General features: G+C 36.2%; 1 protein-coding gene across 1 annotated transcript in view; it reads right to left on the bottom strand.

The window, feature by feature from the left end:
* POF1B (premature ovarian failure, 1B) overlaps positions 1-15,042 on the bottom strand; it is a 287,784-nt gene extending 272,742 nt beyond the window's left edge. Inside the window, exons 1-4 of the mRNA XM_006871314.1 lie at positions 14,918-15,042; positions 14,036-14,082; positions 13,888-13,916; positions 13,441-13,764 (exon numbers count right to left, since the gene is read on the bottom strand). Of these exons, the coding sequence (XP_006871376.1) occupies positions 13,441-13,764; positions 13,888-13,916; positions 14,036-14,082; positions 14,918-15,042 (525 nt within the window). The remainder of the gene's footprint in view (positions 1-13,440; positions 13,765-13,887; positions 13,917-14,035; positions 14,083-14,917) is intronic.
* Positions 15,043-16,893: the final 1,851 nt, after the last annotated feature.

Genomic DNA, 16,893 nt, shown 5'->3' with positions numbered 1-16,893 from the left:
GGCTCAATGGAGATGCAGATGACATCCCTCTTTCAGGTGGGTCTTCGGTGAATGCTGGCTCCCTCAGCGACCATTTCCTTTTGGTACAGTGACTCTGTGTATTCCTTTTATCATCTTTTAATGCTTTCTGAATCATTCAATATTTTGCCCATAGAATCCTACAATACTTGAAGTCAAGCTTTGATTATTTTCTTAGGTTCTCTCAGCTTCAGAAATGCTGAGTGTGTTCTTCCTTTTTGGTCTTCTAACTCCAGGTCTTTGCACACTTTCTTGTACTATTTGACTTCGTCTTCTTGAACTGACCTTTGAAATTTTCTATTCAGCTCTTGTACCTCCTCATTTCTTCCATTTGCTTTAGCATCTCTATGTGGATAACAAGTTTTAGAGTCTCTCCTGAAATCGATTTTGGTCTTTTCCTTCTTTCTTTTTTACTTAATGAGCTTTTGCTTTCTTTTTGTATGGTGTTCTTGATGTCATTCCACAACTCTTCTGGTCTTTGGTCTTTAGTGTCTAACACATCAAATTTATTCTTGAGATGATGTCTAAATTCAGGTCGGTTATATTCAAGGTCATCTTTTGGCTCTCGTGTACTTGCTTTAATTTTCTTCAACTTCAGCCTGAATTTGCACATGAGCAATAATGGTCCATAGACGCCTCTGGCCTTGTTTTGATTGATGATATGGAGCTCTTCCACTGTTTCTTTCCACAGATGTAGTGAATTTGACTTCTGTGTATTCCATCTGGTGAGGTCCATGTATATAATCATCTTTTATGTTGTTTAAACAAGGTATTTGCAATGAGCAAGTCACCAGTCTTGCAAAATTCTATTATGCAATCCCAGCATCATTTCTGTCACTATGGCCATATTTTCCAAATACTGATCCTTCCTTTTTGCTTCCAACCTTTACATTCCAATTGCCAGTAATTATCAATACATCTTGATTGCATGCCTGATCGATTTCAGACTGAAGAAGTTAGTAGAATTTTTCAATTTCAGCATCACTGATTTTAGTGGTTGGTGAATAAATTTGAATAATGGTAGTATTAACTGGTATTCCTTGTAGGTGTATGGATACTATCCTATCACATACAGTGTTGTACATCATCATGACTGACTTGATATATTCTTTTTTATTATGAATGTGATGCCATTCCTCTTCAATTTGTAATTCTCTGCATAGTAAACCATGTGCTTGTCAGATTCAAAATATCCAGTATCAGTCCATGTCAGCTCACTAATGTCTAGGATATCGGTGTTTATGTGTTCCATTTAATTTTTAGCAATTTTCAATTTTCCCAGATCCATACTTTGTACATTCCATGATCTGATTATTAATGGATGTTTACAGCTGTAGCTCTTTATTTTAAGCTGTGTCCCATAAGTAAATGAAGGTCCCAAGGGCTTTATGATTGTGTCATCACAGTCAACTCTACTTTGAGGAGGCATGTCTTCCCTAGTCATATTTTGAGTGCCTTCCAACCTGAGGAGCTCATCTTCTGTCACTATATCTGAGAATATTTTGGTGTTCTTCAACATGTTTCAATATTCAACAATCTGGTGCTGACAATGTTCCACTGCTATTTATAAGGTTTTCAGTAACCAAATATTTGGAAGTAGTCTGTCTCTCCTTCTTCCTAGTCTGTCTTAGTCTGGAAGCTCACCTGAAACCTGTTCATTTAAGTACCATGGTGGTATTTAAAATACCTGTGGCATAGCTTCCAGAATCATGGCAACACACAAGCCACCACAGTACAGCAAACTAACAGAAGATTGGTAGTTCTGCCCATTTGTTGTTGCTGTTGTTGTTGTTATGTGCCGTGGAGTCGGTTCTGGCTCATAGCGACCCTGCACAGGGTTTCCGAGACTGTAAATCTTTATGGGAGCAGAATTCCTCATCTTTCTCCTGTGGAACAGCTGGTAGTTTTGAACTGCTGACCCTGAGGTTCACAGCCCAATTCATAACCACTACGTTACCAGAGCTCTTTAGTTCTGCCCATAGGAACAAATAAACCAAATATAAACAAATTAAATCAAGATGATTAATGGGGCCAAAGAACTAGAATAGGAAACTCATTGACTTATTAAATAGCTGCCTTATGTTTATTTCATGTTTTGTTCACATGTTCAAAATAGCAAATTGTATCCTACTTTCTATTTTAAGTTCAAACAGATAGTACTGAAGAGTGAAACTCACAACTTTGGTTAACTCATATCTCTTTACTAAAGGCACTGCTGACAGCATGTGCAAAGTATTTTTAAGCATCATAAACAGAGAGAGGGAGGGGGGAAAGAAGAGAATCAGAGAGGAAAGAATAAAGAGAAAGGAGAGAAGAGGAGAGACTGAAATATAACAGTTCCATTCTATTTCCCAAATCATTTATAATACAAAGCCAGATTTGTCTTTGAGGTTTGATTTCAAACAATAACAACAACAACAAAAACAAAAACCCTCAAACATCAAGAAATGTATGGTCCATCTTGGTGAGGAGGAAAGGTCATAAGCACATGCATTAAACAACTCAGTATTGTAAGTGCCTGTGTGTTATGTAATGAAAACATATATTAGCTTTAAAAGGTGACCACACCTGAAATGAAGATGTTGATAACAAACTACGTGGAGCAAAGTGTTGAAGATGTACTGCTAGAAAACCTTGAAGAAGATGATTTTCCAAATGAATTTTAATGGAAGGATAGTATCCCTACAGTCAGAAATGTGATGGAAGGGTGAGAATTATCAGAATAAACAAAGTGGGAGGAAGAAAAATATGTGGCTTTAAGACGAAGGAAACAGTACAATATGTCTGAAACACACACTGATAGGAGGTGGATAGTTGGAGATAAGACTGAAGACCAATATTTGTTGTCGTTCTTGGGTGTTGTTGAATCAGTTACTACTCATAGGGACCTTATGAACAGCATAATGGAATATTGCTCAGTCCTCCACCATCTTCACAATCTTTACACCTGAGCCCATTGCTGCTGACATTGTGCCAGTTCATTTCATTGGGGGTTTTCCTCTTTTAAGCTTACCCTTTGCTTTATCAAACATGATGTCATTTCTGCAGGGATTGGTCCATACTGATAATATGTCTGAAGTATGAGAGACAAAATCTCACCTTACTGGCTTCTAAGAAGCATTCTGGCTGTACTTCATCCAACAAAGATTTGTTATTCTTCTGGCAGTCCATGACTTTTAATATTCTTCTCCAACACCACAATTCAAATGCGTAAATTCTTCTATGGTCTTCCTGATTCACTGTACAACTTTCACATGCCTATGAGACAACTGAATGTACCATGGCTTGGATCAAATGGATCTTAGTCCTCAAACTGATATCTTTGCTCTTGAACATTTTAAAGAGGTCTTGTACAGCAGATTTGCTTAATGCTGTATGCCATGTCTTTTGGTTTCTTGATTGCTGCTTCCATGGGTGTTGATTGTGGACCCAAGCAAACTAAAGTCTTTGACAACTTCAATCTTTTCTCCATTTATCCTAATGTTATTTATTGATTCAGTGGTGAGAATTTTCTTTACAATGAGGTGCAATCCATTCTGAAGAGTGTGGTCTTTGATCTTCATCAGTATTTTAAGTCCTCTTCACTTTCAGCAAGCAAGGTTATATCACCTGCATATCACAGGCTGTTAATTAGTCTTGGTCCAGTACTGATAACACATTCTTCTTCATGTAATCCAGCTTTTCTGATTATCTGCTCAGCATACAGACTGAATTTTGTTGTTGTTGTCATTGTTAAGTTTTGTCGAGTTTGTTGGTCAAGTAACTGTCTTCTAAATTTCTTTTCATAGATGAGTGAGTGCCTCCAGTGCTACATCAGTTTATTAAAAGATTCCAATTTGTATTCTATCAATTCCTGAAGACTTGTTCATTGCCAATGCTTTCAGAGCACCTTCCTTCAGTACTATTGGCTCTTGATCATATGCTACCTCTTGAAATGGTTGAATATTGACCATTTCTTTGATACAGTGATTCTGTGTATTCCTTTCATCTTGTTTTGATGCTTTCTGCATCATTCGATATTTCTTCCATAGCATCCTTCAGTGTTACAAACCAAGCCTTGATTTTTTTAAGTCCTTTCAGCTTTAGAAATGCTGAGCATGTTCTTCACTGTTGATTTTCTAACTTCAGTTCTTTGCACATTTCATTATAATACTTAACTTTGTCTTCTTGAGCTTACCTTTGAAATGTTCTGTTCAGCTCTTTTACTTCCTCATTTCTTCCAATTATTTAGCAGCTCTATGCTGAACAGCAGTTTTCAGAGTTTCTTCTGACATGCATTTTGGTCTTTTCCTTCTTTATTGCCTATTTAATGACATTTTGCTTTCTCACTGTATGTTCTTGATGTCATCCCACAACACTTCTGGTCTTAAGTGTCTAATGCATCAAGTCTGCTCATGAGATGATGTCTAAATTCAGGTGGGATAAATTTAAGGTCATATTTTGGCTCTCATGTATTTATTTTAATTTTCTTCAGGTTCGACCTGAATTTGCATATAAGTAATTGATGGTCTGTTCCAAAATCTGCTCTAGACCTTGTTTGGCTAGTGATATAGAGCTTTTCCACTGTCTTTTCCCACAGATATAGTCAATCTGATTTCTGTGTATTCCATATAATGAGGTCGATATGTATAGTTGTCTTTTATGTTGTTTTAAAAAGGCATTTGCAATGAATAAGTCATTGGTTTTGCACAATTCTGTTATGTTATCTCCAGAATCTTTTATATCACAAAGGCCATGTTTTCAAAAAGTTCAGTTTGTACCACAAGGTTGGTGGTTTAAACTCACCAGCAACTCTCAGAAACACTATATAGATGGCTATGTATTGGAACCTACTCAATGGCAGTTAGCAACAACTTGAGATGGAATGGACTTGAAGGCACTTAACAACAACACTCCTTTGTCTTTATTTTCAACATTTAAATTACAATCACCAGTAATTACTAGTATATTTTTATTTCATGTTTGATTAATTGCAGACTGAAGAAGTTGGTAGGATTCTCCAATTTCAATATCACTGGCTTTAGTGGTTAGTGTGTACATTTTAATAATAGTTACATAAACTGATCTTCCTTGTAGGCGTATGATATTTCCTATCACAGACAGCATTACACTTCAAGATAAATCTTGGTATGATTCCACAGGATAAGCATTGGACTGTTAACCACGAAGTTGGTGGTTCAAATCCACCAGCTGTTCCTTGGAAATCCCATTCAGGGTCGTTATTAGTCAGAACTGACTTGAGGGCACTTAATAACAACACCATTCTAAGGAGCTCCTTTGACATTATCAAGGAAAGGTGTTTGAACCTAATTTTGATAATCAATTATCAACATTTTTGAAAATATTCTAATTAACAAAACAAACACCATTTTATTGTTGAGGTCATGCATTTCACTATAAGGCATATGTCAATATTATTTCTTTGTAATGTAACATTTCTATCAAAGTTCTCCCTGACCTTTGAATAAATTTTTTAATAAATTCAAAATATCATTTTTTTAACCAGTGGTGGAGCCTTACATATTTTGATAGAAATAAAATCAGCAAAATTGATGTGAGAAATTTTTTGAAACATTTTAACAGCAAAAACAAAAGGTCTACCTTCTTGCTAAATAATGTAAAAACAAATGTAATATACTGAAAGTATCAAAATGTGCATTTATGTTATTTATTTATATTCTGGCTTGAGTTCTAAAGGACTTTTGTTGTTGTTGTTAAGTGCTGTAGAGTCGGTTCCGACCCATAGCGACCCTGTACAGGGTTTCCGAGGGTGTAAATCCTTACGGGAGTAGAAAGCCTCATCTTTCTCCCGCGGAGCGGCTGGTAGTTTCGAACTGCTGACCTTAAGGTTCGCAGCCCGATTCGTAACCACTACGCTACCAGAGTGATTTTTAAATAGATTACATACAAGAAAATTGTGAAGTATAAATATGAATCACACATCAAACACTGTGCAATATAAATTAGAGTTAACTGTGCAGACCATTAAAATACAGTAAGGAATAGTGTTTATAAGTATAGATCTGGATGCAAATTCCAGTTTTACTACATACTAGTTGTATTCATTTAAACAAGTAATGTAAGATTTCTATGTTTCAGTTACCTCATCCATAAAAATGGGAAAATTGGAATGATATTTGAACTTTACTTACTAAAGTTCAGAGTTAATTCAGTAGGCAAATGGAGGTAGGAAGAAGTTCCATAGAGAGTATAAAGCTTAGATTGATTACCCAAAAGAAAGGAAGATGTATTCTGATTGAGTGGACTCATCTTTCTTGTTTCCATCTTTTTAGCCACTTACCCTGTCAAAATGGGTTTCTACGAACAACTACATAAATAAATAGTTTTATATATATATATATATACATTGTTGTTGTTGTTCAGTACCAGGGAGTCAGTTCTGACTCATAGTATCCCTGTACAGGGTTTCTGAGGCTGTAAATCTTTACGGGAGCAGAACGCCTTATCTTTCTCCTTCAGAACCGCTAGTAGTTTCGAACTGCTGATCTTTAGATTGACAGCCCAACTTGTAACCACTATTCTTCATTTAGATGTTTTCTTAAATATTTCTCCTTCATTCCTGGTATGGCACAGTAGGATAAGCACTGGACTGCTAACCACAAGGTCAACTATTCAAATCCACCAACTACTCCTCAAAAACAGGGAGGCTATAATTTGGAACAAATTTGAAGGCACTTAACAACAACAACAGCAACAGTGGCTCTGGAGGATAAAGCACTGGAATACTTTAGAAAGAATTATATGATTTTCAAGTCTTTGAACTTGAGCCTCAGTATTCAAGATGGAATTTTCTGGCTTTATTTATTTATTTTTTAATGTAAAGTGACATTTAACATTGAAGCTTGCTTTCTGTCTGACTCTTACCTAATATTTCCTCTGGAGCTGTGCGTTTAGTACAGTGGTCTCTAGCTACATGTAGCTATTTCTATTTAAACTAACTAAAACCAAATAAAATGAAAATTTCAATTCCTCAGTCACTCTTGTTAAGTGCTTTGGAATGGGTTCCAGCTCATAGCAACCTTGTATAGGTTTCTGAGGCTTTAAATCCTTGCAGAAGCAAAAAGCCTCATCTTTCACCTACAGAATGGCTGCTGTGTTCAAACCACTGACCTTGTGGTTCGCATTCCAGTGCTTATCCTACAGAGCCACTGCTGCATTTGTATAAATCAATGATACAAATAGAATATACAAAATTATTCATTGAGGTGCTGACTCTGTGCCAGGCATTACTATCAACATCTTCACTTGTTATCTCATTCAATCCTCTCAACAACTCTGAAGGCAATATTTTTATCCCTGCTTCACAATAAGAAAATGAAGGCATTGAAAAATTAAGTGATATATCCAAGGTACTACAGCTAGTGAACAGATTCAGACAGGATTTGAAGAATAGCTGGCGTGTATTTAACACTTATATGTCTGGAACTGTGCTATGTGTTTCATAACATATATGAGTATTATTTCATGTCATTAAAAAAAAAAATGTATGAGTTAGATGTTATTATTGCCCCAATTTAGACATGAGGCAACTGAGGCACAGAGTTAGTAAATCACTGAACCAGGAATTAAACCCAGGAAGTTTTAAACCAAAGCCAACACACTTAGGTGCTACACCAAACTGTTACATAGTTCTTTTTCTGTCAAAATCTGCCTTATCACAGGACATTTGTGATTTGCAGCTTTATCTGAGACATTCACATAGCTCCACTTGAATGGGTATTTTCTCTATAACTTATCTGAAACTCTTCAGTCAGTTTCAAAAATACAGTATCTTTAAAAGCCACCTTGACAGAATTTGTCAAGGTAAACTTTCATACTTTCATATTAATAAATGTCTTGAACACTATGGGAAATGCTCTTGTTAGAATCTTGCAAAGCCAGGCTAAAGCCTGCCTTAGGTTATTGTTAAAGATGCTTTTCTGAATCTTGTTCAGTGAGAGACATTTAAATGACAACAATCTCTTTAGATGAGACAAATACACTATTTAGGGTAAAATCTGTGATTTTTTTCTTAATAATAATAATTAAAAAAGAATGTTAACCTAGTTTCCCAAAACTTTTCCCCCAATACAAATTGCTTGTTTAATAGGTTCATTCTTAGGGTTTTCCTCTCCTTTTACTAAAGGAAAATTGGGCAATGGGGAGAAAAGAAAATGTATACTCCATCTCCAATGTATGCTTAAAAATTTTAACTATATATGCTTCATTAGCAGTCAAAAAAGGGATGGCAGCTGATGCAAAGAAAACATGGCTCAAATGTTCTTGTTTTGACAGATTTCACTTGCAAATGGGATTTGAAAGAATGGCAGACCTACCATTTAGCCATGAATAGTCTACAAAAGAAATTTAGACCAAAGAAGTTCTCCTCCCTTTCTTGAGTATCTGCCAGTTCCCGTTTTGCCACACAAGCACAATGACAGCTTGTGAGCACCATTGACTTAAAACAGGCCCAGCAGTTTTTCAGACCTCCCTTAAATTAGAGACAATTGGCATGAGCAATTTTACCCAGAAATTAGTTACACTCACAGTTTCTATAGTTTAATCTAATTGTAGGCACAAAAGGGATGACCAAAGCTGAAAGGGCGGACCTTTTTTCCTATGACCTCATTCCTTTTTCTGTCAACATACTTCCTTGAACAATCATTCACTTTAGTAGTGACCACACCTTTGAACAACAATGTTTCAAAGCAACACACCTCTCTTGACAGAATCGGAAATTTTCCTGATTGTAGTCATATATAGAAATGTAGAGGAGCTCTCTTTGCAATCAAAGAAAATGGAAAAGAAATTATGTAAAAAAAGAAGTTATGTAAACAAAGGTAAGTCTCAGCTGAATAATTACTGATTGCAGAAACCATTCATAAATGCACATTCTTACCTGCGCTGTTCTCTAGCGTTAAATTTGGTTTCAAGTTTCAAATTAAAAAGAATGAAACTGACTCTTGTAACAGATACATTAAAAGATCCCGTCTTAAACCCAAAATGGTTTTATTAAATAAAATACTGGTGGCCAAAACACAAAATAATCTATAACAATGAAATATACGTAAACAAGTGGGACACTTATATGCTTGTCCTCAAAGTGGATTTTCCTTGAATAATCAAAGATATGTATCCAGAGAACAAGTTCAGTGAGTGAACGGTACTGAAAAATATTATATTTTGATCAATTTCTCTTTCAAATAGACACTCTCTATATCCACAAAAAACATCTTGAATTTCATGAAAAGATAATTTAATGGAAAGTAAAAATACAAGTCCAAGGCAAATTTTCATTTTGATTTAAATATAGAGAGATTAATATTTAAACTTTTTAAAAGATTGAGATGCAAGATTAAGTAGCTTCTAGAATTCCATTCATTTATTTACAAAATCACATTCAGTTCTATAATACATTTTATGACTTTTATTACATCTGCTTTTGATATTAGCTATTTGCATGTATAAATCAGGAGATTTTAATTCTTCAATTTCACTAGTCACTGGCTTCTGAATTTAACATTCTCTGAGAAATACCCTATCAAGCAGAAAAGACAAGCACCAAAATAATTGTAAAATATATTTGATTAATTATAGACAAGAAACAAAGCAACACTATGTACTTGGGAAAATTTTTAAAGTTTATGTCCATGAATAACATTTTAGTCCACAAGAATGTAATGAGAATATATGTTGTTTTTTTTTTTTTTTAAGCCAGATAGGAAATTATAAAAGTGCTGTAGAATCCTAGTGTGGTAATGTAGGATCAGCACTGGACTGCTAGCCACAAGGTTGGTGGTTCAAATCCAACTGCCATTCTTTGAAAACCCTATACAGGCTCCCTATGAGTCAGCATTGACTTGACGCCACTTGAATAACAACAACAGTGTGTCTATTACATGAGTTAAAAGTAAGATTCTGGAACATAACTCAAAGGGATATTTTGTACTAAACGTTTTGTTGTTGCTGCATGCTGTAGAATCTGTTCAGACTTATAGGGACTCTGTATAGGATGTCCGAGGCTATGTGGCGCTGTGAGTTAATGCACTGGACTGCAAGGTCGGTTTGAACCGCAAAGCCGGTGGTTGAAGCTCACCCTGCTGCTCCTAAGAAACCCTATACAGGGTCGCTATGGGTCAGAACCGACTCGGTGGCACTTAACAATAAAAACAAAATCTTTATGGTAGAAAGAAGTCTCATCTTTCTCCAGCGGAATGGCTGGTGGTTTCGGACTGCGTGCCATTACATTACCAGGGCTCCTTTGCTGTTGTTAAGGAGCTCTGGTAGCGTAGTGGTTACGAATCGGGCTGCGAACCTTAAGGTCAGCGGTTCGAAACTACCAGCCGCTCCGCGGGAGAAAGATGAGGCTTTCTACTCCCGTAAAGATTTACACCCTTGGAAACCCTATATAGGGTCGCTATGGGTCGGAATCGACTCGACGGCACTTCACAATCAAAAATCAAAATTTGCTGTTGTTGTTGTTGTTAAGAGCCGTCGAGTCAGTTCCGACCCATAGCGACCCTGTACAGGGTTTCAGAGGAGCAGCTGGTGAGCTTGAACCGCCGACCTTGCAGTTCAAACAGCTTTGCAGTCTGGCTCATTAACCCACAGTGCCACACCAGGACCAGGGTTCCTTATGGGCCATTATATCTATTTTTAAATCTTATGAACGCTCTGAATGTCATCGAAACACCAAATGCTAAAAATATTAAAGCAAAAGTTTAATTGAATTCGTAATTACCAACAACTGATGATTCGAAACCTACTCCAGGGCCCTTATCAACAACAATTGATTGTATTACCCATTTTCCTAGCTACCATCATCACAAACTCTGGCATGATGATAACAGGCACATACCAACTCAAAATGTCTATGAAACATGGTATAATAAAAAACAGTTTATTAGAATATAATGAAAATAAAGTTTTTTTGAGTAATATGTGGTGCTTGCTTCTACTTGTCATGGAACATAATAAAGCTGCTACCACATCTTACCAGTTTAATCAGCATGACAGTAATTCCAGATCAAATCTAGGTACTACTTTACACAATGCTATTCTGTTAATAAACATGAGGTAATAAAAATAAAAAATAAAATATTTTCCTGGCTGTACTCTTTGTGGCAGCTGACCTAAAGATTTCTTGCTATTTCCCTTAAAGTTGATTTATGAATGTCTTTGATATATACTCCGGTAAAACTTTATAGTCAAATTGTACCTCTTTTTGTCTCACTAAGAGAGCAAAATCTCTTTGTTCATCTACCACATAGCTAGAATCTCAACTCCCTCATCTCCACCCCAGTCCATATTTTTCTATTTTCAACCATAAATAACTTCAGACCTTTCAACATGCTTCACTCTGATCTCTTATCCTAGTTTTGGGGCCACATATTTTATCCCTAATGTTGTTTGTAACCTCTGCATAACTATGTTTCAGGATAGAGAGTCTCATAAGGATCATTTCAACAAGTATCAGGTAAGAAACAGGCAAATCTTATTTAAAGGTTCTACCAGCTTAACACTGAGAGTATTATTACAAGGAAAAGTTGAACCAAGGAACAAACAATAAGATGTAATCCTAAATTTTTTATATAGTCAATGCTTAAAATGTGTCTAATTACAGCCCTTAAAGTTGTATCTACATATCTTTCTTTTACTAACAAGTTGGCAAAAACAGGTTGTTTTTGTTTCTGTTATGTGCCGTAGAGTCAGTTCCAATTCATTGTGACCCTGTATAGGCTTTCCGAGATTTTGAATCTTTATGGGAACAGAAAACCTCATCTTTCTCCTGCAGAGTGGTTGGCAGGTTAGAACCACAAACCTTGTGGTTCAAAGTCCAGTGCTTTTCATATGGAGCCACTATGCTCCAAAAAAGAGGTTAAATATATCTAAATAACTGTGGTGGATAGTGTTATTTTAGCATTCTTATGATAATAGTAATTGATGTTTTCAGTCTCCACATTATTGTTGTTTGAGCTACTGTGGAATAAAGACTACCCACCTTGTCAAAACAGGTATTTTAATGTACATTTGTACTACTCTTATCATGTATCCAGATTACTATTTTTTATCTTATTTTTCTTTGGCCATAATTTGACCACAATTTAGGTGGAATTTTTCTCAAGCAGGAAATTATAATTTTTATAATTACAATTTTCATTATATTTTATTTTTTCAAACAAAACTATTTAAAAAGTAAAAAATTGGCCTTCAGAGTTTGGGATAGTTTATATCTTTGAATATCCACTTACAAGTACTTTTTATTATATACTTTAGAGATATCTTGCTAATTTAGTGGTTTTGGAGAAAAAATGCCTTTACTATTCCAAACCAGTATAATAATCTAACAGAATAATGATCACTCCAATGGTTGTGTTATGAGCTTTTCACAGTTCAAAGTGTATCTTGAAAACATAATTTCCATTTGGATAGATGTTTCCAGATAGTTTAAGCCATGCCTATATAATGCAAAGAGAGTTAAAGAATAAAAATATACTTAAGCCCCAAACAAACCCATTATTGCTCTGGGGTTGGTTCTGATTCATAGAGACCCTATAGGTCAGAGTAGAACTGTCTCATAGTGTTTCCAAGGCTGTAAGGAAGCAGACTGGCATATCTTTTTCCCATGGAGTGGGTGGTGGGTTTGAATTACAGACCTTTCAGTTACAGAGCTGTTCATTTTACATGTTTTTATAATGTTCATGTTAATTCACTGGCAATATTACTAGCATAGGTATCGAGTGTTAGAAATAATTCCTTCAAAATTTTAATTTTATTTTAAAGGGTTTAGAATGAAATTTTAGTTTTCATTTAATTGATCACATTTTACCTTTCTCAATCCTTCATCACTTTATCAATATTCCATAAACTGTTCACAGTTGTATAATTTTCAGAGGATGAAACATATATGCTAATTCAAACAGACATTTACATCTGTCACTTACCTATTTACTGATACTACTTACTGAACACAAATAATTGTTAGCCACTCAATGCATGGCATTGTCGCTGCAATACCGTACGTGATACAAAACAAAAAACTTGCTTGCTTCTAAAGTATGAGTGGGGAACTAGCTCTTTAAAACTACTGTATTCAAGTTGAGGACTGTTTTGCAGTAGAGGCAAAAGAATGACCAGATCATCCAATGAAATCCAACAAGAAATGAGACCTCTTATGTTTTGATGAGATCATAAAAATCATTGGAACTGGTAAGTGAACAACAACTGGCATTAATAAATTGAAGAACAGTCAAGATGTGGAAACTAGGTAACTGTCCAGAGCACATATAGGTGCTATCCCACAGGAAGTAACATTCTGGGAACAGAGGGGAAAAAAAACACAAAAAAACAGAAAGTCAGAAGAGAGATAAGATTCAAGATTTCACCCATTTCACTAGCATAGTACAATTATCTTTGTGGTACCTGGGAATGGTCACTCCAAACCAAATTCTGGGAGGAAGAGGTGGTTTCAAGAGGAGAGAGTACTTCTCGTGAGCCAATGGGGTCCAAAGCTTGCACCACCTTGTTCATGGGCCCGCTGTATGTCCTCACTCGTTCATACACTACATTTGTTTCTGGTGGTTGCTGTGCTGTACTTGACTGATGGTAGCAATGATAATGCTGAGGCTGGCACTGCAGCACCTCTGGGGACTGCTGGGTCCCACAGCTGCTGCTGCTGGTCTCACTCCAATAAGCTGAACTTATCATCTTCTTAATGGTCAGCAAGTAAAGCCTCAGGTGTTCTCCCTAAGGAACAAATAAAGACAATGAAAGAAAGGGGTAGGAACGCAGGCAGGCAGGCACATGTGTAGAAGCCACTATATCAATCACCCATGCCCACAATGGTGCCAACGGAAAAATGAGTGTTACCTGAGCAGCAGCAGGAGCAGGTCTGGCAGCTGCAGGAGAGAAAGCAAAGTATTTGAGCTCAAAAGGAAAATGGAGCCACCCAGTTTGATTGCTCCAGGAAATGGTACTGACACGCCCCTAAGAGGCGGGATTCTTCAGGACAGTTTACCTGCCAGGAGAGGCCCTGCCTTGCCACTGAGATTCCTCTGAGTCTGCCTAATAGGTAAAGGAGTTTGAAAGGCAAAACTTCAGAATTTCAGAGTTGAAGTCAGAACTTCCAAGTCTTGAAAATTCACTTAAACTATGAACAGGCACATAAATGAGCACTTTAGGATTAGCGTTGGACTGGTAATCATAAGGTTGGCAGTTCAAACCCACCAGCAGCTCTTGGAAACCTTATACAGAGTTTCTATAGATGGAACCGACTTCACATCTCACAACAACAGGCACCTACAGAACAAAACCTACTAGAGGAAAAGAGTCACAAACTTCACATCAAAGTGACTTTCCCATGGTTCCTAAGTTTAGTAAATGTAATTACAAGCATAACTACTAACTTTCCAAAATCTCAGACTAAAATAAGGGTTTTAGCCTAGGGACACAATATTTTTCAAATATAAATTTGCAATCTTTGCAAAACCCAGCCAGGGGGTAATTGCAGTTAAGGGAGATTGTGATGGGGGGTCTCCTTCCAGCAATTTATGGACCTTTTTATCTTGCTTCAAGCCTAATATGCTTTACAACATACATTGAAGGAACTATGTCTAAATGACCCATAGATAAGATAGATGGAGGACCTATGAAAAAACTAACCATTCCAAGAATACTTTGTATTTTGGCATTTTATGCTTATTGTTTTGCATTTTTACAAAGGAATTTACCCAGACTTTATTTGTGTTCTAGGAAACATTGTGAGCTTGATTGTCTTTACTATTTAGTTGTTATGAGAACTGCAAGCCTGAGTTATGTCTTAACTGACATAATGAGATTTAAATGTTTTCAGTAATTGCATTTATTACTACTTGAAATTCCAATCATAATGCCTACTCACCAGATTTTGCCTTGCAAGACATTCTGGCACTTCTGAACTCCAGAATAGTCACTGAGGGTGTTTTCAGAAAAGGTATGTCTTCTTACATGTATATACATCATAGACCTATCACACACATCCACCATTCTGGACAGGAGGAGAATGTCACCTGGCTGGATAGCCAGCATTTTTTTTTTCCTGCTAAGTGAACCAAAAATAATAATTACTGTACCCTTACTATGTGCCAGGTACTGTGCACAACTCACACCAAGACTATGAGGAATGGTTGAAAAATCTTAAATTTATACAACTGGAAAATGGGGGATCTGAGATTTTAACACAGGGAGACTCATTCTAGAGTCTAAGTTCCTAGCTACTGTATTATATCAAAAGACAAAATTTTAAATTATATTCTGCATCAGGCCACCTAATAAATCTTCTTGGCATAAAACTCAAAACATACTTGAGAAATGCTTGTTTGTTGTTGTTGTTGTTATGTGTCGTGGAGTCGGTTCCGACTCTTAGTGACCCTGTACAGGGTTTCCAAGGCTGTAAATCTTTACGGGAGCAGAAAGTCTCATCTTTCTCCTGTGGAACAGCTGGTAGTTTCGAACTTCTGATCCTGAGGTTAGCAGTCCGATTCGTAACCACTACGCTACCAGATTTCCTTTTTTTTAGATAACTTTAAAAGGCATCTTTATATTTTTATGGGGAAAGGAGTGCAAAAAGCTAAAAATTTACATTAATAACTCTTTAAAATGATTTAGTGAATATTTACATTTATATTTATATGCTGTATATGGATCTTTCAAATATATTCCTAGTTTATGTTAATGCTGTCCCTCAAGAAGCAATGAAAATTGAATTAGAAACATGTGACCTGCCAAACAATGTTTTTTGCAAAAGGTTGCCAAAGAGCGTAGTAAAATACCAGATCAATAACTTGCTAATATCATTAACAGTATCATTTTGAATAAACTTTGTGTGTAAACAGAGAATGGGTGTCAAGAGGAATCATCCAATAAGACTCTGACTGTTGAAAACTGAATTGAGAATGCATACTCCCCCTCTGCCCTCCATATATACACATACACAGTGTTGTAATATCTGTGGTCAAATGTTGATCTGATAAATAAGATAAGAAATGAGATGAAGAATTAAAATTTCTTCATTCATAAAATAGTGACCAAACTTGTCCTGTATATTTGTTGGATAGGTGGTATTTTGAGGCAAACACCTTGATGTAACTGAAATATAATTACTTGTTAAATTGACACCCTCACTCAATCCCTAGGCTTCATCCATCACTGCTCCATCTCTGAGTGTGAGGGAGAGAAAACTTGAAGCTCAGGTATCATTGCTGGTTGCCATCAAGTTTGTGCCAACTCATGGGGACCCCATGTACAAGAGAACAAAATGGTGCCTGGTCTTGTGTCATCTTCACAATCACTGGAATGCTAGAGTCCATTGTTGTGGCCACTGTGTGTTTTGAGCACGTTCCAACCTCAAAGGCTCATCTTCTAGGACTGGGTTTCACAATATTCTATTGTGATTCAAAGAATTTTCTATGGCTAATTTTAAAAAGAAGGTCACCAGGTCTTTCTTTGTTGTCTGTCTTAGTTTGGAAACTCCACTGAAACTTATCCATTATGGGTGATCTTTCTGGTATTTTAAACAAAAGTGGCATAGCTTCCAGAATCATAGTAACACACAAGCCAAGGATGGTATATAAGGAATGAGAGTAGTCTCTATCTGTCAGACACACTACATCTAACAAGTAAGCATATGTTGATCACCCTTGTTCACCTCAGAGAGGTGTATCAATCACTCTCATCAAAGTTTATGTTCGTTCGCTAAGAATTCATTTATGTCTTGAATGATTTGCATCTCCAAATGTTTATTTCTCCTTTGTGAGCAAACTTCTGATTCATAAGTAAATTTAAATATACTTGTCTACTTAATAATGATACTTGCTGTGTTTTCCAACTGAAAGTTTA

This window comes from Chrysochloris asiatica, unplaced genomic scaffold (assembly GCF_000296735.1).
Source record: "Chrysochloris asiatica unplaced genomic scaffold, ChrAsi1.0 scaffold00167, whole genome shotgun sequence".
NCBI classification, from domain to species: domain Eukaryota; kingdom Metazoa; phylum Chordata; class Mammalia; order Afrosoricida; family Chrysochloridae; genus Chrysochloris; species Chrysochloris asiatica.
Note: the sequence above shows the minus strand (reverse complement) of the source record. Positions and strands in the feature narration are given on the sequence as shown.